General features: G+C 36.8%; 8 protein-coding genes, 1 long non-coding RNA gene and 1 other non-coding gene across 11 annotated transcripts; 4 read left to right on the top strand and 6 right to left on the bottom strand.

Annotated features, from left to right (window-relative positions):
• Positions 1-246: 246 nt before the first annotated feature.
• On the bottom strand, positions 247-2455 carry LOC17875800 (beta-carotene 3-hydroxylase 2, chloroplastic). Its single transcript, XM_006280795.2, has 7 exons — positions 2008-2455; positions 1861-1920; positions 1561-1632; positions 1333-1467; positions 698-823; positions 516-572; positions 247-379 (listed from the first exon to the last, which is right to left on the bottom strand). The coding sequence occupies exons 1-7, from the start codon at positions 2377-2379 to the stop codon at positions 287-289; spliced, it is 915 nt and encodes a 304-aa protein (XP_006280857.1). The 5' UTR covers positions 2380-2455; the 3' UTR covers positions 247-286.
• LOC111831468 lies at positions 2393-3000 on the top strand. Its single transcript, XR_002834604.1, has 2 exons — positions 2393-2467; positions 2639-3000. It is a non-coding gene; the product is annotated as an uncharacterized LOC111831468 (long non-coding RNA).
• A 958-nt stretch (positions 3001-3958) lies between these two features.
• Positions 3959-9388, top strand: LOC17876492 (TBC1 domain family member 17). Of its 2 annotated transcripts, XM_023782224.1 has the most exons (16): positions 3959-4108; positions 4261-4434; positions 4588-4639; positions 4725-4832; positions 5153-5237; positions 5543-5597; positions 5685-6125; positions 6817-6876; positions 7065-7163; positions 7259-7369; positions 7535-7606; positions 7695-7811; positions 7945-8094; positions 8217-8317; positions 8674-8994; positions 9297-9388. In XM_023782224.1, the coding sequence occupies exons 1-16, from the start codon at positions 4040-4042 to the stop codon at positions 9325-9327; spliced, it is 2046 nt and encodes a 681-aa protein (XP_023637992.1). In that variant the 5' UTR covers positions 3959-4039; the 3' UTR covers positions 9328-9388. The 2 variants fall into 2 exon arrangements, with proteins under 2 accessions (XP_023637992.1, XP_006280129.1); XM_006280067.2 differs by lacking the exon at positions 9297-9388 and having other exon boundaries at positions 8674-9113.
• LOC17875078 (transcription factor MYB82) lies at positions 9324-10373 on the bottom strand. The gene is made up of 3 exons (XM_006282283.2): positions 9997-10373; positions 9771-9900; positions 9324-9695 (listed from the first exon to the last, which is right to left on the bottom strand). The coding sequence occupies exons 1-3, from the start codon at positions 10202-10204 to the stop codon at positions 9341-9343; spliced, it is 693 nt and encodes a 230-aa protein (XP_006282345.2). The 5' UTR covers positions 10205-10373; the 3' UTR covers positions 9324-9340.
• A 600-nt stretch (positions 10374-10973) lies between these two features.
• Positions 10974-12529, bottom strand: LOC111829011 (putative F-box protein At5g52620). The gene is given in 4 exon segments (XM_023777620.1): positions 10974-11008; positions 11126-11384; positions 11387-11994; positions 12514-12529. Coding segments are annotated over 4 exon segments (918 nt in total).
• On the bottom strand, positions 12434-13639 carry LOC17876294 (putative F-box protein At5g52610). Its single transcript, XM_006281441.2, has one exon. The coding sequence runs from the start codon at positions 13622-13624 to the stop codon at positions 12569-12571; it is 1056 nt and encodes a 351-aa protein (XP_006281503.1). The 5' UTR covers positions 13625-13639; the 3' UTR covers positions 12434-12568.
• A 962-nt stretch (positions 13640-14601) lies between these two features.
• Positions 14602-16491, top strand: LOC17877075 (putative pentatricopeptide repeat-containing protein At5g52630). The gene has a single exon (XM_006280160.2). It carries the CDS (start codon positions 14602-14604, stop codon positions 16366-16368), a length of 1767 nt encoding a protein of 588 aa, XP_006280222.1. The 3' UTR covers positions 16369-16491.
• A 187-nt stretch (positions 16492-16678) lies between these two features.
• LOC111829101 lies at positions 16679-16842 on the bottom strand. The gene has a single exon (XR_002832660.1). It is a non-coding gene; the product is annotated as a U1 spliceosomal RNA (small nuclear RNA).
• Positions 16843-17249: 407 nt separating this feature from the next.
• LOC17876884 (heat shock protein 90-1) lies at positions 17250-20213 on the top strand. Its single transcript, XM_006280035.2, has 3 exons — positions 17250-17511; positions 17864-18005; positions 18093-20213. Exons 1-3 carry the CDS (start codon positions 17374-17376, stop codon positions 19928-19930), a joined length of 2118 nt encoding a protein of 705 aa, XP_006280097.1. The 5' UTR covers positions 17250-17373; the 3' UTR covers positions 19931-20213.
• Positions 20214-20447: 234 nt separating this feature from the next.
• LOC17875695 (40S ribosomal protein S10-3) lies at positions 20448-22169 on the bottom strand. The gene is made up of 5 exons (XM_006281009.2): positions 22056-22169; positions 21894-21942; positions 21220-21499; positions 20963-21098; positions 20448-20695 (listed from the first exon to the last, which is right to left on the bottom strand). The coding sequence occupies exons 1-5, from the start codon at positions 22056-22058 to the stop codon at positions 20615-20617; spliced, it is 549 nt and encodes a 182-aa protein (XP_006281071.2). The 5' UTR covers positions 22059-22169; the 3' UTR covers positions 20448-20614.
• Positions 22170-23441: the final 1272 nt, after the last annotated feature.

A 23441-nucleotide genomic window follows, 5' to 3' on the forward strand; every position in this document is an offset into this window, starting at 1 on the left:
AAAGTGAAAATACCACTATAAATTAATAATTATTAATTTACACTATAAAATAATAAATATTAATTTATAGATAAATTAATATCACTATAAATTAATAAAATTCTAAGGTCCCAACATTATTAATTTATAGAGCTTTTACTGTATATTGATTTAGCCCGGTTCTTCTCTTCTACTTCAATTTTATATATGTACTAAAAAAATTATTAGTCTCTTGATAAAATATATATTGACATTTAAATTTTTTTTAAAAAAAAGAAGTAGTAAAAATTGGGATTGTAGAAATTAATTAAGAAGAAGTGGAAGAAGCCTTGTTGTATAATTTGATTCTTCGGCTTATCTCTTTCTCCAACTCTTCTTTTCCTCCCACTTCTTCCACTTCCTGATCCAATTCCCAAAAACCAAACCATGCAAACAAAACAAACAACAATCAATTCACGTGTTAACAAACATAACATGCAACTTATCACTTTTTTTTTTTTAATTTTGTTTTGAAAAGGGGTTATATAGATTCTTGCCTTTGGTCCAAGAAACAGCCCATATGGTACACCTTTGAATTTGTCTGTGTGGTGGAGCTGAAAACCATATAAATCATCATCCTTAGATAAAAATATTGTAATTCGAAAATAATTATAAGAGAATGGGATCAAGAACATAAAAAGGAGCTTTGGGTTGTCAGTTGTGATGTTGTATATTAAACCTGGTGAGCAGCGGCGACCTTTCGGAGGTAAGGGACGTTGGCAATAGGACCAACAGGGAACCTTTTGTGCACGAGTCCATCGTGGACGAACATGTAAGCCATTCCAAACACCGTTATTCCCAGTCCCTGGACGTCCATATACAAAAACCAGTCCACTTAGAGACTCAGTATACTCCAAGATTACTTCGTTTTGATTAATACATATATTTATATTGTATCTAAATATATTTTGTTGAGTTGATTATGAATGGGTAACACAACGACTAACACTAACACGTACAAATATCACTAACTAAAATTTGATATCGATTCAGAATGAATAGTATAGGTTCTTATGCCTACTCCTAGTACATTACACTACTAGCTAAAATTGATTTTAAATACGGCAATATCTTTCATGTTTGGACGGTACCGTAAATCTCACCCAACTTCCACGTTTAACTTTTGTGGGGCGGTGAAAGAAAACCCACCGAATGTATATTATTTTTATTTTAAAAAATTTAGTATTTAAAGGAGTGAAAAAAGACCAACTTTACTTGTGCTACTTTCTTATTCCTTTTTATTTTTGCTTTTGGTTTTTATTTTAAGGTTTCGGATATTGTCGTAAAAAGGAGAAAGATATAAAAATGACTTACGGCACCGAAGCAAAGACCAGGAACAAGTCCTTTGTTAAAGAAACCATAATAGAGTAGACCAATCGCAGGAACAGCGTTTATTATAGCGAACACATCGTTTAACTCAAACGCTCCTTCTCTTGCTTTGTGATGAGACTGCCCACCAACCCAATTTTTACCATATCACATTTTCTTCCAATTTTATAGCAGTAAAACTAGAATAATGAGAAGAAAAAATTATTGATTTACCTCATGCATGTTCCATAAAGAATCATGCCATAAAGCTCTATGAGCCCATCTTGCCCAAAATTCCATTCCAACCTTTAAAACCAAACAATTTTTTCAAAAAGATTACAAAATTGTGAAGACTCTTACATATATCTTTTTGAATATAGTGAATATTGGTTAATTTGGTATGTTTGCATATATTTTCGATTTCGGTATTTGATGCTTTTTGGCATATAACGTTTTATACAGTTTGAGTTACATATAAAATTCGGTTTGGGTCAGCTTTTCTACCACAATTTAGGAAGAGACATAAGAACTTACGGCAGCACCAACCGCTAGAGCAAATGTACCAAACATCTCTGATATAGGCACTTCACCTCCCTAATATCATAAACCAAAAAAAAGAGTCGAGTTTCACTTCTTGAAATTAGGATAAATGATATTAGATTTTTATATATTTATTGTTACCTTCATTTGCCATGAAAATCGATAGTAAACAGCCATGATAGCCATAGAAGTAACACCAAAGCTAGACATCACAGCCGCTATTAGATAAGTCAATCTCTCTGTTTTTTTCTTCTCCGCTTTCTTGAGAAGCCGTGACGTCGCCAAGAACTGATGAGAAGAGCTCGTCGTGCTTTCCGGTTTGTCGTCGTCCATAGGAGAACTCTGTTTCCGTTCTTCAACTACGAAACAAACGGTGAGAATCTTTCGCCGTCTAAAGCCGTTGAATCGTAGAGACGGTGGGAAAACGGCGGTGGAGATAGGGTGGTTTGAAGAGAAAGAAGAGTGGTTGAGTGGTTTAAGTGTTAGGGCAATCGTTGAGAGTCCTGCTGCCATGGGGAAGGAGCTCGTAAATGTCTCTTTTTACAAGACTTTGAAAGAGAGTTATAGAGAGAAATATGTGTGGTAAAGCTTGCAGAAACAAGTGAGTCCACAATATATTTTTATAGTTCTTTTCTTAAAAAACTTAAGTCATTTGTTTATTCGTTTCTTTAATAACAATTTTAAACATGTTATTGTTATAGAAAATAACTTAATTTAGTAATAAGTTAGTTATAGTATGTTGGATTACGATACTATTGTTAATCTTTTGTAGAAAAGATACAAAAAAAGGTGGAGAAGAAAGGAACGTTCACACATTGGGGTAGTGGTAGTGGGGTAATGAGTTTGAGGTAACGAGAGGTGATGGGCCATTTCGAGGATTTCCCAAGTCATCGACAGCGAATCACTCCCACTTCTCTTTATTGCCTCCACGTGTTCTCTTCTTCCACCGAATAAGGCGAGAGGAGTATCACCATCTTCCACATGTCTAGTCTTCTTTGGTCTAGTTGGTTCGTTAGCTAGATGACATACTCTAAGGTAAATGAAGTTATAAAACTACAAGTTGTCAAGTTGGTTAGAGATCCACTGCTAGAAACAATATCCGAATTATGTTCATATCATTGGCTGTTTAGTTTTTGCGATGTGCACCGGACGAAACACTGAGACAATAGATGTGTGTGCTTCCATGCATTTTCATATTTGATTTGATAGAGAGTTTTGAAGTTTGATCATAATTTATAAGTTTTTAGAGTTTGATAATAATTTCTAAGTTATTTTCAAATCAAAATATAAAGTAATGGTTATGACTTGATATATGTAATATCAGTGATCACGCCATACCATATGCTAAAATGTTCTTGAGCTGACGGTAGAGATTGTAATCCAGGCTAAAGGAGTTGTACAGACACGTACACATGAAAATAATATGATTAGTTCATTAGTACAATATAATTAGTCAAAGAGGGCATTGTAAGAAAACAAAACATTAATTTCAAGAAGCACTATTCATTCATACAAATAGGAATCAGTCTTTCAGGCAAAGAAGATATTTATATCCGGTTCAGCTTAGATGAGTTTACTCTAACAAAGTCATCTATACCAAAAAAAAAAAAAAAAAAAAAAAACTTACAAAATTTGATTATTTGACATTTCATTTTGAGTATAAAGTATTAATATAGTTCTCTAACAAAAGCTTTTGATTTTTCAGTTTGAGTTTTATTCGATATTGAATAAAGAGTAAAAGTTTTTTTTTTTTTTTTGTCGGAGTCTCGGAGAGTAAAAGTAATTAACTCTGGTTAATTTGTATTCACTCAAATAAAAATATAGTTTTGTATAAACTTTAAGCTTTTTTTGTCGCTTAATAAATAAGAACAATAAATTCTCGTTGATGTGGTTCAGGTTGACCAAATTCGCATTTTGTTATCCGGATTATTATAATTTTTTTGTGTCATTCGGATTATTATAAAGTTGACTAAATTCGATTCGATTTATTCGGTTAAGTACGGTTCAGTTCGGTTTATAACGCCGACCTGTTAATTGAATTTGAAACCTTTTTAACTGCAAAATTAATGAAGATTCTCGACGACGCGTAAGCCTCCTCTCTAATTACTTCGTCTCCAGGGTAATCGATCTTTTTCTCTCATCTCATCTCATCTCTCTCCCTCGTGAAATCACCATGAGTATGGAAGCATCGGAGCTACAAGATCTCTCCGACGACGCCGATTACGCTGCTTCTCAACAACAAGTTTGCATTTCTTACTTTCTCAATTTTGTTTCAACTCCATCGTTATTTCGCAATCAAATTCTCCGCCTGAGCGAATTTGTATCCGATCTCCAAGTTATTCCCGATTGATCGTTTGATTTTTGTTTCCATGTCTCTTGATATTTTTTTGGTAGGGATCGGCTAGTATGATGCGTTGCGATAGTGGAAAGAGAAGTTCACCTAGTGAACACGATGACGCTGAATTGATATATTTGAAAGATAACGTTGCAATTCATCCTACACAGTTCGCATCTGAGAGGATTAGTGGTAGATTGAAGTTAACTAAGCAAGATTCTGTTCTCTTCTTGGTAAATCAATCAATCATTGCAACTCCTTCTTATACTTGATTTTACTTTTAATGGATATGGTCCAAGGATTGAATTGGTTATTTGATGTATAGTTATTTAGTCATTCACCCACTTGTTTCCAATTTTTGATTCTTGCGTTTGTTATGTGGCTAGTCGTGGATTCCGTACAAGGGACAAACCTCAAATGCAAAGCTATCTGAGAAAGGTAATTAGGTTTCGTTGAACTTTAATTATTGTTGGTATTGAAGATGATGCCTTACCTCTGTACTTAGTTTATATAACTTTTCTAGACAGGAGTCTTTATACCATTACAGCAGTTCCATTCACAGAAGTGAGGTCCATTAGGCGACATACTCCTGCTCTTGGATGGCAGTATGTAATTGTCGTTCTGACTTCTGGTAAGCAATATCTTTCGATTTTTTGCTTTCGTTGGGATATATTTATGATGAAAATTTTGAATCACTGTCTGGGATGATCAACTGCATCAACAGTGTAATGGAAATGGTTTACATCTCTACTGGTTTTAGAATCGAATAAAAATTTGAGATTTTCTCTCATCAATTAGGATATCTGGAACTCAAATCAGCTAAAATAATCTGTGGAATGACTGCTAAGTCTTCCTAGTGGATTTTTCCATTTAATGGGATGGGATTTTCTAATTTTTTTCTCGACAAGTCGAATGATCTTGAGAATGTTAAGCGCTTTAGATGACTTACAGGACTTGCATTTCCACCTCTGTATTTCTACAATGGAGGAGTCAGGGAGTTTCTAGCCATAGTGAAGCAGCATGTTTTTCTTGCAAGGTTTGTGACTTATGTGAGATAGTTTTGTTCCTGGCCTGTATTAATATTCTTATTGATGGAGAACATGTCATTATGTTCTGTTCGGTTACTGTATCAAAGTAGCATAGGAATCCACAGCGTCAATGTATTGCTTGTTTCAGTCAGCTTTTATAGCTCTTGTTACTTACTCATTAGGAAGACATGGCATGAAACTAATTGGATGACTAGATTTTAGTTATAGTATGGAACTGAATGACTTGGTACATAGGTAGGCCACAAAGAAAATATTCGTAACTATAGTCTTACATGATATTAGCTTTCTATAGGTCGGCAGAAGATGCAAATGTGTTCCTCGTGAATGATTTTCAGAGTCCCTTGCAGGTAACTATATCAAATTATATCATGTTGGGTGAAATGATGATTTTGGTTTATCGATGGGCTAATACATTTGACCATAATATCTAACAGAGAACTCTATCTTCATTGGAGCTGCCAAGTTCACTGCCAGTAGCAAGTGGACAATACCCATCAGACGGAGGAACTTCCAATGACAATCAAGGGAGAGCAAGTGCTGATGTTGGTAACAGAGTTTCTAGTGTTAACCAGTATGGCTTGAGAAAGCAAAAGAGTCATGATCCTACTCGGGATCTTTCAATCCATCTTCTAGAGAAGTTTTCTCTGGTTACCAAATTTGCTCGAGACACAACCACTCAGTTGTTCTCTGAAAACAATGGCTTTGGTTCCATTGACAAGAGATGGAATAACCAACCTGTGCATAGTTATCCTGAAAAGTTGTCAAATATTGCTGAAGAAAAGCATCAGGAAAGCCCTCATAGTTACCTTGATAATGACCCTTTCAAGGATGAAGAGATCGCTAATAATGTTGATGTCCCTGATGATCCCTTAGAGGTGAGCATCATTTTTTCTTTTTGTTATAAGCACTAGAATCTTGGTGGAAATTATTAGCGGAATTGTGTGGGTCTTCCTGTACATCAGCATCTAGTTTTTTTTGTCTCTTCGATAGATTGTCATTTGTTTTAAATGCGGAGGGTGAAATTTGTATTTTCCCTATTGACTAAAATCCATACACCGTAAGTTTTTTCCATGTCTGATTCATTTTGGATACCAAATTGACATTCACCACGACCTAGATATCCAACCTGGCATATTTGAGTGCTCCCATTTGTGGACTTGCATGCATGTCAGTGTCATTTGTGCTTTCAGTTAGTTGGTACTCTACCTAGACACTACTACTGATGACTAGTGACTTATAGCACGTTTTCTTGTTCTTGTCAAAGTTTGTTGGAAGCAGAGCTTTGGAAGTTTTTTTTAATTCACTTTTATGAATTTAGCATGTTGACCATTGATTTAAATGATCAGCTTTTATGAATTCACTCTTAAGAATTTAGGATATTCACATCTAAAATATATGTGGATGCTTCACCTTGTATTAGCACATAAATCATCTATGAATATTTGCTTTCTATGCTTTATTAACACCAATTATCCTGAACTGATGGTTAGCTGGCCACTCATATCTACATTACATGACTTCTGAATTTGTTATAGATTATGTCATATAATGTTTCCTCTTCTGCAGGTTAATAAATTAAGTTTGGTGTGGGGAAAACCAAGGCAACCACCAATGGGGCGTAAAGAGGTACACACTTTCAAATTCTTCAATTTTTCAAAGTGCAGAAAGTTTGGAGAGGAAATTTCTTGGTGCTTTGGTTCTTTTTTTTCTTCTAAAGTTTAGAGAAGAAATGATATATATCCAAGCATTGTATGCATAAATTTTATATTGTCTTTCAATCATTGTTTAAATTCAAACTTTTGGTGGGATATCAGTTCACAGCTTTCTTGGATTCTGAAGGGAGAGTTGTGGAATCAAAAGCTCTTCGAGAAAGAGTTTTCTATGGAGGCATTGAGCACCAACTGCGAAGCGAGGTTATCTTTCTATTTCATATGATGTATTCATTAAAAATTAGGCGTGCATAATTTTACATGCTGATTGATTTTGGAACTTGGGATTATCATTGTAGGTCTGGCCTTTTCTCTTGGGATATTATGCATATGACTCGACATATGCAGAGCGAGAATATCTTCGATCTGTCAAACAGATGGAATATGCAACATTGAAACAGCAGTGGCAGGTTCATTCATCATCTTATCACATTATTTCTAGATTTCTTAATTGGCTATGTAGTTCCTTTTCCCAATGATGTCTGAACTAATTCCATAAAATTTTGACCGTTTCCTACTGTAGTCTACTTCCCACATTTTCGATGCATTCTTAACTAGAATATTTGTTTTGACAGAGCATTTCCCCTGAACAAGCAAAAAGGTTTACAAAATATCGGGAGAGAAAAGGGTTGATAGATAAAGACGTGGTAAGAATGTCTGAGAATTTTGATTTAAGTGGTGTCCATTATTCATCGAATTCCTATTGAGGTATATCCCTCATTTATTTGTTTGTAGGTAAGAACTGATAGGGCATTTGAATACTATGAAGGGGATGAAAATCTGAATGTCAATATCATGCGTGATATTCTGTTAACCTACTCCTTCTACAATTTTGACCTAGGTTACTGCCAGGTATTCATCAGTTTTCATAGTTCACTCTTGAAACTGAATTACAAGTTGGCGTTGTCCTATGCTGGACACTCTTCTTTTTTGGCCTTTTTTGGCGTTGTGTGGCGTAATGGACAAATGTTTTTCTGGTTATTAGGGAATGAGTGACTATCTATCGCCTATCTTGTATGTGATGGAGAATGAATCAGAATCCTTTTGGTGTTTCGTGGCACTGATGGAACGCCTTGGACCCAACTTTAACCGTGACCAAAATGGGATGCATACTCAGCTCTTTGCACTCTCAAAGGTCTAAAATTTTGTCGAGAACACCTCTAAGTCTATCTTCTTTCTATTTCTACGCTTCTATCAGCATTCAGTATCAATTTTGGGATCTGAATCTGGTGCTTTTTCATTTTCACTGTCTCACAGCTGGTAGAGTTACTCGATACCCCGCTTCATAATTACTTTAAGCAGAACGACTGCTTGAATTACTTCTTCTGTTTCCGCTGGATTCTGATTCAGTTTAAAAGGTTTAGTTCTTCTTTTCTGCCTCTTTCTTGTTATTGCTTAGATATTTGTACCACAACCTCGTTTTGGGCTGGAAAAATATCCGGAGTTTAACATATATCGATATTGGTATTTTGATTATTAGTCGGGGAATGGATATTTTTGATTAGTTAACCAGTTTACCTGTTCTGTAATATCCTCTCGAAAACCCTTCCAATGTGATATCTACAGCAAGTGCACTGTCTAAAATAGCCAAATTACAGTTACATGATTACATCACATTTTGAATGTGAATGCCCCAATATTATTCTCTTATTTTCAAGAAAAAATCTTTTAAATTTGACTGTGTGTATTTGATTCTGGTGACAATGTGTCTCAGGGAGTTTGAGTACGAGAAGACAATGCAGCTGTGGGAGGTTTTATGGACTCACTACCACTCAGAACATCTTCACCTATATGTTTGTGTGGCGATCTTGAAGCGATGCCGCAGTAAGATAATGGGAGAACAGATGGATTTTGACACACTCTTAAAGTTCATCAATGAGCTGTCTGGGCATATTGACCTTGAATCGACAGTCAGAGATGCCGAAGCACTTTGCATATGTGCTGGTGAAAATGGTGCTGCTAGTATCCCTCCAGGAACCCCTCCTTCTTTGCCACTTGATGATATTATGTTATACCCTCTGGAAGATGATGTTTTGTAAGTATTACAATTTTCCTTTTTCTTCAGGACATGTTAACAAAATTTGGATTGCTTATACTAGAAATCCCATTACAATGATTAAGAGGTCAATGGACATATGTTATGTTTTTGTTTTCTTCTCTTGTTCCACTTGGTACTCTGGTGTCTAAAATAGTTAGGTACAGGTATTGTGTTGCAGTTGATAAGAAGGTAAGAATAGGATCCTCAACGAATTAGGACTTGTAAAATATGATAAATTTCTTGCGTAGACTACGTCCCTCAATGTAAACTTGTATAAAGAAAGCAATAATGATTCACAGAGTCTATGCAAGAATCTATCCCTCGAGATAAATCAAGGAAAGTCCTAAAGCAAAGGATAGAAATCAGTAAAGGCAAAACATGGGTCAAAAACAAGAGTGTTGTCTGGGTAGTGGGATATGAGAGGCAGTGGAGATCCTATGCGGACGTCATAGTCAAAGCTATTGGTCTCCTCCATCCAGGTATTTCTTGCCATACTCTTCTCTTCTCCATCTCCTTCTTCTCCATGGCTTCTTCTCACTTCAGTCGAAATAACTGGCTTATCGGTGCAAGTAGTGGCGGCGATTGATTCAGGTGCATTCTGTTTTCTGGAATTGGATTTCTTGTTCAAATGGGTATTCCAGTAGTTCTTGACTTCGTTGTCAGTGCGACCTGGAAGGCGACCGGCGATCAATGACCATCTGATAGGGAAAGAGTAAGAAGTTAGTATCTAGAAAGTTATCAGAGAGGGGGATCAATGGTAAAAGAGGAAAGACCGGTTTCCAAGAAGCTTATGCATGCGGATGATGAGGTCTTGTTCTTGAGGTGACATGCTTCCTCTTTTGATATTTGGTCTTAGATAGTTCTTCCATCTCAACCTACAGCTTTTTCCTCCTCTCTTCAACCCTGAAAAAACACAAACTCCCTTAGTTTATCAAAAGTTCACAACTTCCGTTTTTCGAGTAAACAAACGAAACTCAAAATGAAAACTTGGAATCGAACCGGATCTACGGGAGATGTCTGCCCAGTTTCCTTCTCCATGAGTCTCAACATAGCTTTTCAATATCATGTCTTCTTCAGGTTTCCATAAACCTCTCTTCACGTAAGACTTCCCTTCTCTTTTCTGCTCCATATTTTTTCTTTTGGTTTTTTCTTCTTCTCTTTGCCCTCCACAGTTTGCAAGTTTATTATAATTATATGGAGGCATCATAAAGTTTGAGGTTTCCAACTTTAACTCTTACATGTGGGGACTATGTAATAAAATTATTGAAGAGAAAAAGAGAACAGTGGTTGCACTTTTGCAACAGTAACGACTGTAAAATTCGTGCAAACTATAGCTGTAAAAGCTCTGCTTGCTTGTTTTTATCCTCAACATTGTCACAAAAATTATTGGCTTTAAAGACAAACATATAAGCACGGGAGATCAGAGGTTGAAGATTGCCATCAACCTCGATACATGCGTTTAGTCCATTCACAAATACAATTGTGCGTTTACAGTTGTTGCATTTCAACAATCTCTTTCTCGCTCTAAACGTGCAGTTTCGAATCTTGTGCTCAAAACGTTTTGTAGAAAGACTAGTGTATATACTAAAGGATAACAAAAGTACTATACATATTTGAATGGATACAGTTTAATTTATGCTAAATGCAAAGCGAAATTACAAATACAATTTTCAGTATTTGTTTCTTCTGTCGTATCAGACAACAATTAAATAAAGCCTCTAGAATTGCTATCATCATCATTGTCATCGTCTTGCATGTAAAAGTTATAGACTAAATATCATTATAACTACTTTCTAGCTGATAAAACTTCATAATTGCATAACCTTTTTTTTTTTTTTGGGATAAATGTTCCATAAAGGTTTTACATCAATTCAATTTTTAGTCTTTGAGATTAATTAGCAGATTAATTTTTTAAAAAGTTTGTCCGGTAAATTTTGTACTTTTTAAAAACAATTTAAAGCAATAAGAATGTTGTTTTACATAAGTGCAAACGACAAGAAACCTGGGACAACTACACATGAAGATAAAAAAAAAGTCACAGCTATATGAAAACTATATAGCTAGCTAGATTCTATGTTATAACGTTTACACAGTTGAGATCTTCTGCATAGTCTACAAAGGTGTGAACCCGGCAAAGTGCACTCAAGTTTCAACCATTCTTGTTTCTCGTCATCCTCTAGAATCCACAAACACAACTCAAAGACACGCCTAATGCTGTCCCAATTCCAACTAATCACGCCTAATTTACCCTTGTAATTAATTAGTTTTATAGGAGAAGAACAACAAGATATGTTCCGTGTAGTAGAATCTTCTTCAAGAAACCTAAGCCTTTCATACCTAACATCAAAGCAACCTATTTTCACAACCTTGTATTGGTAGTGGAAAGCTATGTAATGTAATACAAAACCCCGTTGATGCATTTCCCTTCTTTTATAGGCGGGTAATGGATTACAGGACACTGAACCTTCCTCCATGAAACTTTTCTTGTTCCTAATGTCAAAACTTGTTCCTCTGATCCATAACGTGAATAGGTTATCTTCAGTACCTTGTATTGTCTGCCAATAGGATCATAACCTAATAAGCTGCTCGAACTGAACTTACTCCTCATTTGAGTTAATCTCTTGAGCATTCCAATCATAGGGTTACATATAACAGGTACTTTATCTGTCCAGAAGTTAGGAAAATAAAGCAAACCAGAGACAGGACCAAACACCTCTTGTCCCATGTTTTTAGGTAACTGCATATGAAACTCGGCTGATACTTCAAGAGACTGGTCCTCATCTGGGTCCTGGGGCGACGAGTAGAAACGCCACTTACCAAAGTTTTCTACAGCGAATAAGAGACGTGGCCGAGTCGAGGGCCTAGTCAAGAACCACTCGGTGAAATCTGGACCTCTAAGTAAAGACTGAGATAACTTGGATGAGAGACCAAACCTAGCGATTGACGTAGTAGACGATCTCGAGAGTATGTCGAGAATGATGTCGATCGGAATGGGATCTGATAAATTTCTTCTCTTTCCATCGAGTTTCAAAGACAAGAACGTGTGTCTTTGGTTCTTGACTTTGCCTTAGGCTATAATTTGGGGGTTTAAAGGCAATCTAATAGTAAATTGATTTTGTGAATTTTTGGAAACAGTAATGTTAAAATTCAGAAAAGTAAATTAGTAAAAAAATTCAATTTAACTTTTTTTTGGGTCATAAATATAAAATATAGTATAGAATTTCATTAAAAAATGTAAATTCTATATACAAAAAAAAAGAACATGTGTGTTAGATTTAAGACTGGGCTAAGAATTTTCTTTGTCGCTAAATTAATAAATGATCATAAAAGGCTAGATGAAATTACTAAAGGATTAATTAAATGTCAAACATATGAAGAAAAAACAAGATTAGAAAATGATGATATATTATTATTGCATTAAAAATCAGACAAGGGATTCACTTGGACTAGAGTGACCAACATTCAAAAGAAAAAGAAAAAGAAAAAAAAAAACTGATCAACATTAAACGAAAGAACAAATCCTTTCACTCATGTGGATCATGTAACATCAAGATCACTCTTCTTGTTCTTATTACAACAACATAATACTTTCAACGTAATCCGTGAAAGCTAGCACCAAAGATGATCGAGCCAAGGGTCTAACTCCTCCCAACCAAACTCCCCTTGAACATTTCTTCTTGAGATCAACATAAACAAGATGAAACTGAAGAAGATAATCACGAGCTGTAACTATAAGATCACCACTACCAGCAACAAAACCCACAACACCTGGCCAAATAAGATTATACGAACACATCTCTCGATTTATATTGATAGAGACTTTAGACCATTCTTGTTTCTTGGCATCTTCCAAAACCCATATATCATACTTGCTAATATTTCTTTTAGCAACCAAAGCTAGTTTCCCTTGGTAGTTCGCGAATAACATATCATAAACAATACTAGCCTCCACTGGAAATTCAATGAAATCATCAAACTTTTCCGTCGCCACATAGAATCTTACTAACCTCGGTCCATGCGCCGTGCCAGCACCGTAATACACAATCCCATCGATGCATACTCCTCTGGTAACGGGAGAATGAACATTCCCAACCTCGATCATCTTCCATGAACCTTGACCTCCTCCTAGAGTAAACACTTGCACTTTGTAGCGACATCTTAAACGCTTTTTCGAGAAAAACAAGATCTTATATTGACAACTGATAGGATCATATCCCATATACCATGTCCTGAACGGTTTATAGGAAGAGGATTGGGGACCTTGGGGTAAGAGTACTCCCTTTCCCAAGGCAGGATTACATATCCACAACTGATCCATGTATTCAATACATATCAAACCATGGACGCAATAAGGCGTATAAGAGGTGTTATCGACGGAGCATGGTGCATTGATTACAAAAGAAGGTTGGGATATCGAGAGAAAGTGCCAACGGAATGTTGCGAATTGATCTTGTAAAGCGAACATGACACGAGACTGACGACGAGTAGAGCATCGAGATTGGTATGCGTTGATGAAATGTCTACTGCGGATGATTGAGAGCCAAAGCTTGGACACACATAAAAAGATTGCTAGAGTTTCCACTGGCAATCTTAAGAGAATTTCGAAGAAAATTTCTTCAGGAAACATGATTTAATAGCAAAATGTTTTTGTAGTTTTTTTTTTTTTTTTTTTGTGTTTGCAAGAGATTCTTGTATTTTTCATCTATCAATAAGAGAATCTAGTATATATATAAGTAAGAAATGGGGGAAATTTTGCTTAATCATTTAATGGAAGATTGACTTGACTAATCTTTTTTGTAAAATTATTAATAAATTTGTATCCTAATGAAGTCAATACAATTAAGAATTGCGACTAGATTTTTTTTCTTTCTTTTTTGTATATTTAATTTCGTATCCAAATGGTTAAGGCAATACAATTAAGAATTGTGACTTACTTTATTTGTATATTTATTTTTTTGTATCCAAATGGTTAAGTCAATACAATAAAAAATTACGACTATTTTTTTTTATGTTTATTTTCGCGTCCAAATGGTTAAGCCAATACAATTAAGAATTGCGATTTGAAAAAAAAAAAACATTTTAACACTAAATTAATTAATAAAGTTCTAATGATATATTTCATTTTCCAGTTTGATTTATCTATATTGTTAATGATCTGATGGACAAGAATCCAATTGCTTCAGTTCACTTACAATTTATATATAACTCAATGGACACAATAAAACTTTAGTCATAACAATGCAAGTAATCCTGAAGTCACTTCAAGATATACTGCAGATTTTAAGCTAATAACACCCCCTTATAACATATTGCGGATTTTAAAATCCAAAAACAAATCACTAAACAAATAACATAAAATTTTAACTAGTATTTATAGATCATACAACCAATAACACATGATTTTGATAGTTATTTTAAAATCAATGATTTTATAACACATGATTTTTGTTTAGATTTCCAAATCCAATTTTAAAAGGCAATCTCTCTAGAAAGCTAATGGGCTATATGAACTAATGGGCCATTTTAAATTCTACCCATTAAGAGATATCGTCACTCACTGGGCAAGTCCAACGTGATTTGACTCGAATCATCATCTCTTTTCCCATGGCTCTGAATTCTTCAGCTTTCTTCGTCCCATGTCACAATTACAATCAAATTTGTGATCTTCTTCTCTCTTCAGCTCGAACAAGATCGACTGTGAAAGGGCTTCAGCTTCATGGCTACGTCGTTAAATCAGGCCTTTCTCTTATCCCTCTCGTCGCCAACAATCTCATTAATTTCTACTCCAAATCACAGCTTCCGTTTGATTCACGGCGAGCTTTTGAAGATAGCCCACAAAAGAGTGCGACGACTTGGAGTTCAATCATCTCTTGTTTTGCTCAGAACGAGCTTCCATGGATGTCTCTTGAGTTTCTTAGGAAAATGATGGCCGGAAACCTTAGGCCTGATGATCATGTTCTTCCGTCAGCTACCAAGTCTTGTGGGATTTTGAGCCGTTGTGATATTGGGAGATCGGTTCATTGTCTATCGAAGAAGACTGGGTACGATGCTGATGTGTTTGTGGGGAGCTCTTTGGTTGATATGTACGCGAAATGTGGAGATATTGTTGATGCGAGGAACATGTTCGACGAAATGCCTCTCAGAAATGTGGTTACTTGGAGTGGGATGATGTATGGGTATGCGCAAATGGGTGAAAATGAGGAAGCTTTATGGTTGTTTAAAGAAGCTCTGTTTGAGAATCTAGCTGTTAATGATTACTCGTTTTCGACTGTTATTAGTGTCTGTGCCAATTCGACTCTTCTTGAGTTAGGTAGACAGATTCAGGGATTGTCTATTAAGTCCAGCTTTGACTCGTCTAGCTTTGTGGGTAGTTCATTAGTCTCGCTGTATTCCAAGTGTGGTGTTCTCGAAGGAGCATATAAAGTTTTCCACGAGGTGCCTGTAAAGAATCTCGGGATTTGGAACGCGATGCTAAAGGCGTGTGCACAACACTCGCATACTCAAGAAGTTATCGAATTGTTCAAACGGATGAAACTATCTGGTATGAAACCAAATTTCATAACTTTTTTGAACGTGCTCAATGCTTGTAGTCATGCGGGGTTAGTCGATGAAGGAAAATACTACTTTGATCTGATGAAAGAATCCAGAATCGAGCCGACAGATAAGCATTATGCTGCCTTGGTGGATATGTTGGGACGAGCTGGTAAACTAGAAGAAGCACTCGAAATTATCAAGAATATGCCAATCAATCCCACAGAATCTGTCTGGGGAGCTTTATTAACAAGTTGTACAATCCACAAAAATACAGAGCTTGCAGCATTTGCAGCTGACAAGGTCTTCGAATTAGGACCTGTGAGTTCCGGTATGCACATTTCGTTATCGAATGCCTATGCAGCCGATGGAAGATTCGAAGACGCAGCCAAAGCTAGAAAATTGCTTAGAGACCGAGGGGAAAAGAAGGAAACAGGGCTAAGTTGGGTTGAAGAAAGAAACAAAGTTCATACATTTGCAGCAGGAGAAAGACGCCATGAGAGAAGCAAAGAAATATATGAGAAGCTGGCTGAGTTAGGAGAAGAGATGGAGAAAGCAGGTTACGTTGCAGACACGAGCTTTGTTCTGAGAGAAGTAGACGGAGACGAGAAGAATCAGACCATAAGGTATCACAGCGAGAGATTAGCTATTGCTTTTGGACTGATCACGTTCCCTGCTGATAGACCAATCCGGGTGATGAAGAATCTGCGTGTTTGCGGCGATTGCCATAACGCAATCAAGTTCATGTCCATATGTACAGGACGAGTGATCATTGTGAGAGACAACAATCGTTTTCATCGGTTCGAAAATGGCAAGTGTTCTTGTAATGACTATTGGTGAAGAAGAGACGTAAGAATTGGTTTATTTTTTTGAAACAACGGCTACTTCTTGTTATTGATCATCATTTGTTGTAGGATGAAATCACTAAATATTAAAGTTAAACAATCGATTTCTTTTTCGTTCCTGTAAAAGCTGAGCAATTCCAACAAGTAAATTTGCAAAGCTTTTTATGCATTGGATCTCCAACAATAACAATGAGATGCCAAGCTTTTAGATAAAAGAAACCATAGCTTGTCATGAAGATGACATGGCTCAAGCAGAACCATCTTGGCGTTAAACAAGCTTTGAGCATTTTACAACTTAGAAATAGGAGAGGCCGCGCGAACGCAGGCCTCCACTGCAACAAATAATGACGCAGGCTCTTCCTCTTGGGAAGACCTTAAGCTAAAGCACCCTTCCTTAAAGTGCAATGGAAGTCACTAGCTTAGGCCACACACCTTCATGATCGTGCGTTGACCCCGTCCAGGTAAGTACCTTTCACGTTAGCACCTCCACGTTGTTTTATACAACAAAACAAGAGATTCATCATCATGCCACTTCCGATGTGGGAGAAGAAGCGACAATAACCCACTAAAAAGCACGAAGGAATGGGCCTTATAAACAGTTTCATTACGGCCCAGATCATACACACTTAATTCAATTTTATTGAACCGGGCTCAGTTAAACCGGAAAGAATTGTCTCAATGACCAGAACGACATGAAGTTGAAAATAAAAGAAGTTTCTCGAATCCGTTTCAACGAAGAAGCCAAAACGGTTGATCTACATCATAACACGACGTCGTTTCATCGAACACTCCAGAATCACCTGGTTTCCTTTTAATTTCAGAAGAAGAGACTAGAACATTGTTTCCTCCTTTCTTCAATATATAAATTCACATTGTCTCCTTCATCTCCTCATATCTCAAGAAAAGTAAATCACAAATCTCTCTGAAGCTCTCGATTTCGTAATTCCAAGTTTCTCGTCTACATCATTCTCCTCTGCGTTGAATCAAAAGATCGTTTGCGATGGCGGAAGTACAAATGGCAGATGCGGAGACTTTTGCATTCCAAGCTGAGATTAACCAGCTTCTTAGCTTGATCATCAACACTTTCTACAGCAACAAGGAGATTTTTCTCCGTGAGCTCATCAGTAACTCTTCTGATGTAAGTGTTCCCCTTAAAATACTCTGCTCTGTGTTGATTCCTCCGTTTCTTGTTATCCTGCATGTTATTTGTTTCTTGGATTCTTAGGTTTTCTGTTTGGATACAGATAACAGATCGTGCATGATTTGACTTGTGCGTCAAGTTAGATTAGGGCTTCCTTTCTGTGTTCTTCGTCTCTTGATCCTGTTATGAACGGATAGTTTTGAATCCCCTGTGTTGTGGTTAAATGATCTGTTTTTAACCTGATGAGATAGGGTTTATGGAGCTAGGAATCATAGATTGTGTTGGAGCTAGGAATCATTGATTGTTCTTGTTAAAGTAGATGTCTGATTATTGTTGTAAATATGTGTAGGCTCTTGACAAGATTCGATTTGAGAGCTTAACAGACAAGAGCAAGCTTGATGGGCAGCCTGAACTTTTCATCAGATTGGTACCAGACAAGGTTAACAAGACACTCTCGATTATTGACAGTGGGATTGGGATGACCAAAGCAGGTAATGAATCTATACCCTAATTTTGTTTGCTTGCGGGTGATTTCAGTGTGTGTGTGCTGTTGTTTGACTCTTTATTTTTACATTTAGATTTGGTGAACAACTTGGGGACTATTGCGAGGTCTGGAACCAAGGAGTTTATGGAAGCACTTCAAGCTGGAGCTGATGTGAGCATGATTGGTCAATTTGGTGTTGGTTTCTACTCTGCTTATCTTGTTGCAGAGAAGGTTATTGTCACCACAAAGCACAATGACGATGAACAGTACGTTTGGGAGTCTCAAGCTGGTGGTTCGTTCACTGTCACTAGAGATGTTGATGGGGAGCCTCTTGGTAGAGGAACAAAGATCACCCTCTTCCTTAAGGATGATCAACTTGAATACTTGGAGGAGAGGAGACTTAAAGACTTGGTGAAGAAGCACTCTGAGTTCATCAGTTACCCCATCTACCTTTGGACTGAGAAAACCACCGAGAAAGAGATCAGTGATGATGAGGATGAAGATGAAGCAAAGAAAGAAACTGAAGGGGAGGTTGAAGAAGTTGATGAGGAGAAGGAGAAAGATGGTAAAAAGAAGAAGAAAATCAAAGAGGTGTCGCATGAGTGGGAACTCATTAACAAGCAGAAACCAATTTGGTTGAGGAAGCCAGAAGAGATCACTAAGGAAGAGTATGCTGCTTTCTACAAGAGCTTGACCAATGACTGGGAAGATCACTTAGCCGTGAAGCACTTCTCTGTGGAGGGTCAGCTTGAGTTCAAGGCAATTCTCTTTGTCCCGAAGAGGGCTCCGTTTGATCTGTTTGACACAAGAAAGAAGCTGAACAACATCAAGTTGTATGTGAGGAGGGTGTTCATTATGGACAACTGTGAAGAACTGATCCCAGAGTATCTCAGCTTTGTGAAAGGTGTTGTCGACTCTGATGATTTGCCACTCAACATCTCCCGTGAGACCCTTCAACAGAACAAGATCCTCAAGGTGATTAGGAAAAATCTAGTGAAGAAGTGCATAGAGATGTTCAACGAGATTGCTGAGAACAAAGAAGACTACAACAAGTTCTACGAGGCTTTCTCCAAGAACCTCAAATTGGGTATTCATGAGGACAGTCAGAACAGGGGAAAGATTGCTGATCTTCTACGATACCACTCCACAAAGAGTGGTGACGAAATGACGAGCTTGAAAGACTATGTCACAAGGATGAAGGAAGGTCAGAAGGACATTTTCTACATCACTGGTGAAAGTAAAAAGGCGGTAGAGAATTCTCCCTTCTTGGAGAAGCTGAAGAAGAGAGGTTACGAGGTACTCTACATGGTGGATGCCATTGATGAGTATGCGATTGGACAATTAAAGGAATACGACGGTAAAAAGCTTGTCTCTGCAACAAAAGAAGGACTGAAGCTTGAAGATGAGACAGAGGAAGAGAAGAAAAAGAAGGAAGAGAAGAAGAAGTCCTTTGAGAACCTCTGCAAGACTATTAAGGAAATACTTGGAGACAAAGTTGAGAAGGTTGTTGTCTCCGACAGGATTGTGGACTCTCCCTGTTGTCTTGTAACTGGTGAATACGGATGGACTGCGAACATGGAGAGGATCATGAAGGCGCAAGCGCTGAGAGACAGCAGCATGAGTGGTTACATGTCAAGCAAGAAAACGATGGAGATCAACCCAGATAATGGAATCATGGAAGAGCTGAGGAAGAGAGCCGAAGCAGACAAGAACGACAAATCTGTCAAGGATCTTGTGATGTTGCTTTTTGAGACAGCTTTGCTGACATCTGGGTTCAGTCTTGAAGAGCCGAACACGTTTGCTGCTAGGATTCACAGGATGTTGAAGTTGGGTCTGAGCATTGATGAGGATGAGAACGTTGAGGAAGATGGTGGTATGCCTGAGTTGGAGGAGGACGCTGCTGAAGAGAGCAAGATGGAGGAAGTCGACTAGGAGACGAAGAAGTATCTCTTTTATGGTTCCGAAAATTTCTAATGTGTCCTGTTACTCCTAAGTTCCCAGAATATTTTTATCTTTTTGGTCTTCTAAAGTTGAACATTTTAGAGTGTTGTAGAATGTAGAGTCGTCTGAACCTTTTAGCTGCTGGTTTGGTTTGTGTCTGGGTTAAGCACTTCTCTTTTGTATTCTGCATCTGTTTTGAAAACTGATTCCAGTTTTTGTTCCCTCTGTCAAGTGAATATTGCCTAAGGTTCAGCTAAGTAACTTTCCTTGTTTATTAACATATGTTCCTCGATTCTCTAAGGGAAATTCAACTTCTTCTTTGGTTCTCTAAAGTGAAACTCAATATACAAGTTGATCATAAGTTCAACTTTCTTACTCTATCAAATGTGAATAATTTTCAAAAGACCAGCATATAATTGACGGCGTAGATATGCTCCATGTAATTGTTTAATGGAGCAAGGTTTGATCTGCCGCGTGGGAGAAACATTTTTTGCATGCTAATATAGAAGAGAAAAAAGATGGGAGGAAAATATAATTCGAAATAGGATGTTTGCTCCAACAACAAAACTAAACTCAGATAGATTACGAAGGATTCTGAAATTTGAATTACACAAGCAAAATTAAAGCTGAAACAACTCCTCCATGGTCTTACTGTCAACTAAAAACATTTCCCTTTCAAGGAAGACCTGAACCAGATGGTGCAGCAGCGCTGTAACCACCAGCACCACGGCCAAAAGGCCTACTAGCACCGCTTCCCTGCAGAACAAAGATAGAAAACACAAGGAATGTCAGAACAATGGCAACCAATTAAAGAGAGGGAAGGTAAATCAAATCATGAGTAATACATAACTAAAGACTTTGAAACAGTTAACTGCTCAAGTAAGAGATTCATATTTCGTGTAACTAACATGAAGAAGAGATGGAAGTTTGGATGAGAGACTTATGCTAAAGACTTCAAGAGAAGCAGATAATATGATGTTTGTGAGACCAAAGTAAATATAAGGCATGGTCAGTGGTACTTACTTGGAAAGATGGATTGTAATCAGCTGGAGCTCCACCTTTTTCACCTCCAAACTCACCACCACCACCACGAGGACCTCCACGGTAGCCATCACGGTCACCATACCTGGGACGGTCTCCTCCTTCACCACGAGGTCCTCTGAAATATAAAGAAACCCAAAAATATGTCATTAGATTAAAAATAACAGTTTTACCAGAAAAGAAAAGATTTCAGCAAAGAGAAATGAGTTATAAAATGACTTTAGCAAAGAGTTAATCACCTAGGGCGATCACCAGGTGGGCCACCAAATGGACGACCAACGGGCTTAGCTGACTTCTTCAAGGTAGCAGGAACAACATCAGATGGAAGATTGAGATAAGTTCTCAAGAACTCAATTCCCTCGTTGGTCAAAAACCAATAATAGTGCATCCATGCAAATGTCTCCCTAACATACTCCTTGGATTTGAACGACTGCATGAGCTTGATCACTTGCAGGTTAGGAACATCAATCAGAGGATGCTTCGCAAGGTTGAAATCCTTCTTGGCAAAGCATACTCCCTCTGCAAAAACCCAAAGAAATTTAATTATCATCAACACAATCTCATCTAAAGGACACAACACACAAGACAAACATCACAAATGTTAGCAAGACAGCTCATGTATAATCTCATGATATAAAAGCATATCATTTGAACAAGCACTAGCCTCAGCACTGGATTTAACCAAACATTTTTTCCTTCATCTATATTGTAACGAGTGTATCCGAACCCTAAATAGGAAATGTCAGAGTTCTACCACAACAGATAAACCATTTCTAAAACCACAATGTTCATCCCTAAGCGAAGAGGTTGGGAATAACCCTAAAAATGATAAATTCGCCTTAATACTCTAATTAGCTCGCCGAAGCTAGAACATATACAAACAGAGATAAGTCAAACTTAAGGGAAGACGAACCTTTGAAGAGGTATTTGCAGATTTCTTTGCGGTTAGCCTCTGAGATAATCTGACAGCAGAACGAAGAAGCATAAGGTTAAAACTCAAAGAAACAATATTTCTGATACATCGGAAAATATGAATAGAACAGAGAAATAGATCGAAATCGTAGCTCATGCGTACCATTGTATCTTGTGGGAGATCTTGCTCGAGCAGAGACGCACGAAACTTGGACAGAGCAAAAACTAGGGTTTTCACTGAATCTAAGAAGACGATGACTTTATATGCTTTGTTTTGGGCCTATAGTGGGTTGGGCGGACATGAATATGGCCCGTTAGTTTGGGCAGCATCATAAACCCAAATGAAAACAAGAGTAAATCTGTAAATGTTGATGTTGTAAATATCATCAGCAAGTTAGTTTTAACTTTTAATTCAATTAATCACTGCCAACATTTCTCACATTTATGATTCATGTCATTGCCATTATTCTAATTCTAAGCATGAACTTATCAGAATCACATACAAATTTTTGACTAATATGGAAGAATAGTTTTTTTTTGTTTGTCTAAAAACTATCCAAAAAAATTTCATAATTCTAATTTATTTGTGATAACAAATTTTGAAATGGAAATTTAAGCTTCCAAAACATAATATTAAGCTTCGACCCAGATTTCAAAGAGATTTTTGAGAAGCACCATGAAAGCAAGATTTTAGAAGTGTCTGATTCCGCTAATTTTGGTTGAGACTCTAGTTTGTGCAGAGGTTTAAATGAATTGATTTGACCACATATGTCACCAAAGTGCATTTATTTTTTCGATCAAAGGTCCCAAAAGAACTCTATAGTTAAGGGTGTTTATGCTGGAGTAGTAAAAAAAATGGGTAACCTTCCGGGAAGTGGTTGTCGAAACTATGTGAATGAGAAAATATCAAGTGGTGATTTGTAGGATCGGTAAATAAATATTTTTAAACCTATCAGACGTAACAAACTGGCCGTCAGATATGCATGTGCTCATGGGCCTAGTGAAATGATATGAGGCTCATTAAGAGAGGTGGACCCATGAGCTGATAATGAACATAGACCCACTAGGTGAGATGACGGTCGGAGCGTTACATTTTGACACGGAGAAATAGACCTCCACTGAAGTTTATGTACTTCCTAGATTTTTACCAATGATAACCACATTATCCTTCCATGAATCGTGTATTTGATATTTATAAATATATTTATGGTTCTTTAAAAACAAAGTGATATATATATATATATTGTTTATATACTTTTTGGAAAAAAAACTGGCGTCCATCTAAATATTATTTAATAAAACACAATTTTTTCTTGTAATATTGTTATTAGATTATTTAATAACATTTACCCAAAGTTTTCTATAATCTTGTTAAAAAATTATAATAAATATAAGATTTGTTTTTCTTCTTTTCTTACATGTATTGTCTTTTTAAATATTTTCAGAAATGTATTAATTTATTTTCTCTATTGTAAAGCAATAAATTTGAGGGATAAATGTATTTTATTTTCAAAGATATGTTATAACATATGTCAAACACTTAATTATT

The sequence above is a fragment of the Capsella rubella genome, unplaced genomic scaffold (genome assembly GCF_000375325.1).
Source record: "Capsella rubella cultivar Monte Gargano unplaced genomic scaffold, Caprub1_0 scaffold_8, whole genome shotgun sequence".
Lineage (NCBI taxonomy): Eukaryota > Viridiplantae > Streptophyta > Magnoliopsida > Brassicales > Brassicaceae > Capsella > Capsella rubella.

Coding starts and splice junctions, on each gene's coding strand:
- LOC17875800 (XM_006280795.2), bottom strand. CDS start 2,379: ATGGCAGCAGGACTCTCAACGATTGCCCTAACACTTAAACCACTCAAC. Junction 1,468..1,560: donor CTTTATGGAACATGCATGAG/GTAAATCAATAA, acceptor GTTGGTGGGCAG/TCTCATCACAAAGCAAGAGA. Junction 380..515: donor GGCTGTTTCTTGGACCAAAG/GCAAGAATCTAT, acceptor GAATTGGATCAG/GAAGTGGAAGAAGTGGGAGG.
- LOC17876492 (XM_023782224.1), top strand. CDS start 4,040: ATGAGTATGGAAGCATCGGAGCTACAAGATCTCTCCGACGACGCCGAT. Junction 4,109..4,260: donor ACGCTGCTTCTCAACAACAA/GTTTGCATTTCT, acceptor TTTTTTTGGTAG/GGATCGGCTAGTATGATGCG. Junction 8,995..9,296: donor CCTCTGGAAGATGATGTTTT/GTAAGTATTACA, acceptor AATGATTCACAG/AGTCTATGCAAGAATCTATC.
- LOC17875078 (XM_006282283.2), bottom strand. CDS start 10,204: ATGATGCCTCCATATAATTATAATAAACTTGCAAACTGTGGAGGGCAA. Junction 9,901..9,996: donor AGACATCTCCCGTAGATCCG/GTTCGATTCCAA, acceptor GTGTTTTTTCAG/GGTTGAAGAGAGGAGGAAAA. Junction 9,696..9,770: donor CATAAGCTTCTTGGAAACCG/GTCTTTCCTCTT, acceptor TTTCCCTATCAG/ATGGTCATTGATCGCCGGTC.
- LOC17876294 (XM_006281441.2), bottom strand. CDS start 13,624: ATGTTTCCTGAAGAAATTTTCTTCGAAATTCTCTTAAGATTGCCAGTG.
- LOC17877075 (XM_006280160.2), top strand. CDS start 14,602: ATGGCTCTGAATTCTTCAGCTTTCTTCGTCCCATGTCACAATTACAAT.
- LOC17876884 (XM_006280035.2), top strand. CDS start 17,374: ATGGCGGAAGTACAAATGGCAGATGCGGAGACTTTTGCATTCCAAGCT. Junction 17,512..17,863: donor TCATCAGTAACTCTTCTGAT/GTAAGTGTTCCC, acceptor AAATATGTGTAG/GCTCTTGACAAGATTCGATT. Junction 18,006..18,092: donor GATTGGGATGACCAAAGCAG/GTAATGAATCTA, acceptor TTTTACATTTAG/ATTTGGTGAACAACTTGGGG.
- LOC17875695 (XM_006281009.2), bottom strand. Junction 21,099..21,219: donor CCACCTGGTGATCGCCCTAG/GTGATTAACTCT, acceptor TTTATATTTCAG/AGGACCTCGTGGTGAAGGAG. Junction 20,696..20,962: donor ATTACAATCCATCTTTCCAA/GTAAGTACCACT, acceptor TTTGTTCTGCAG/GGAAGCGGTGCTAGTAGGCC.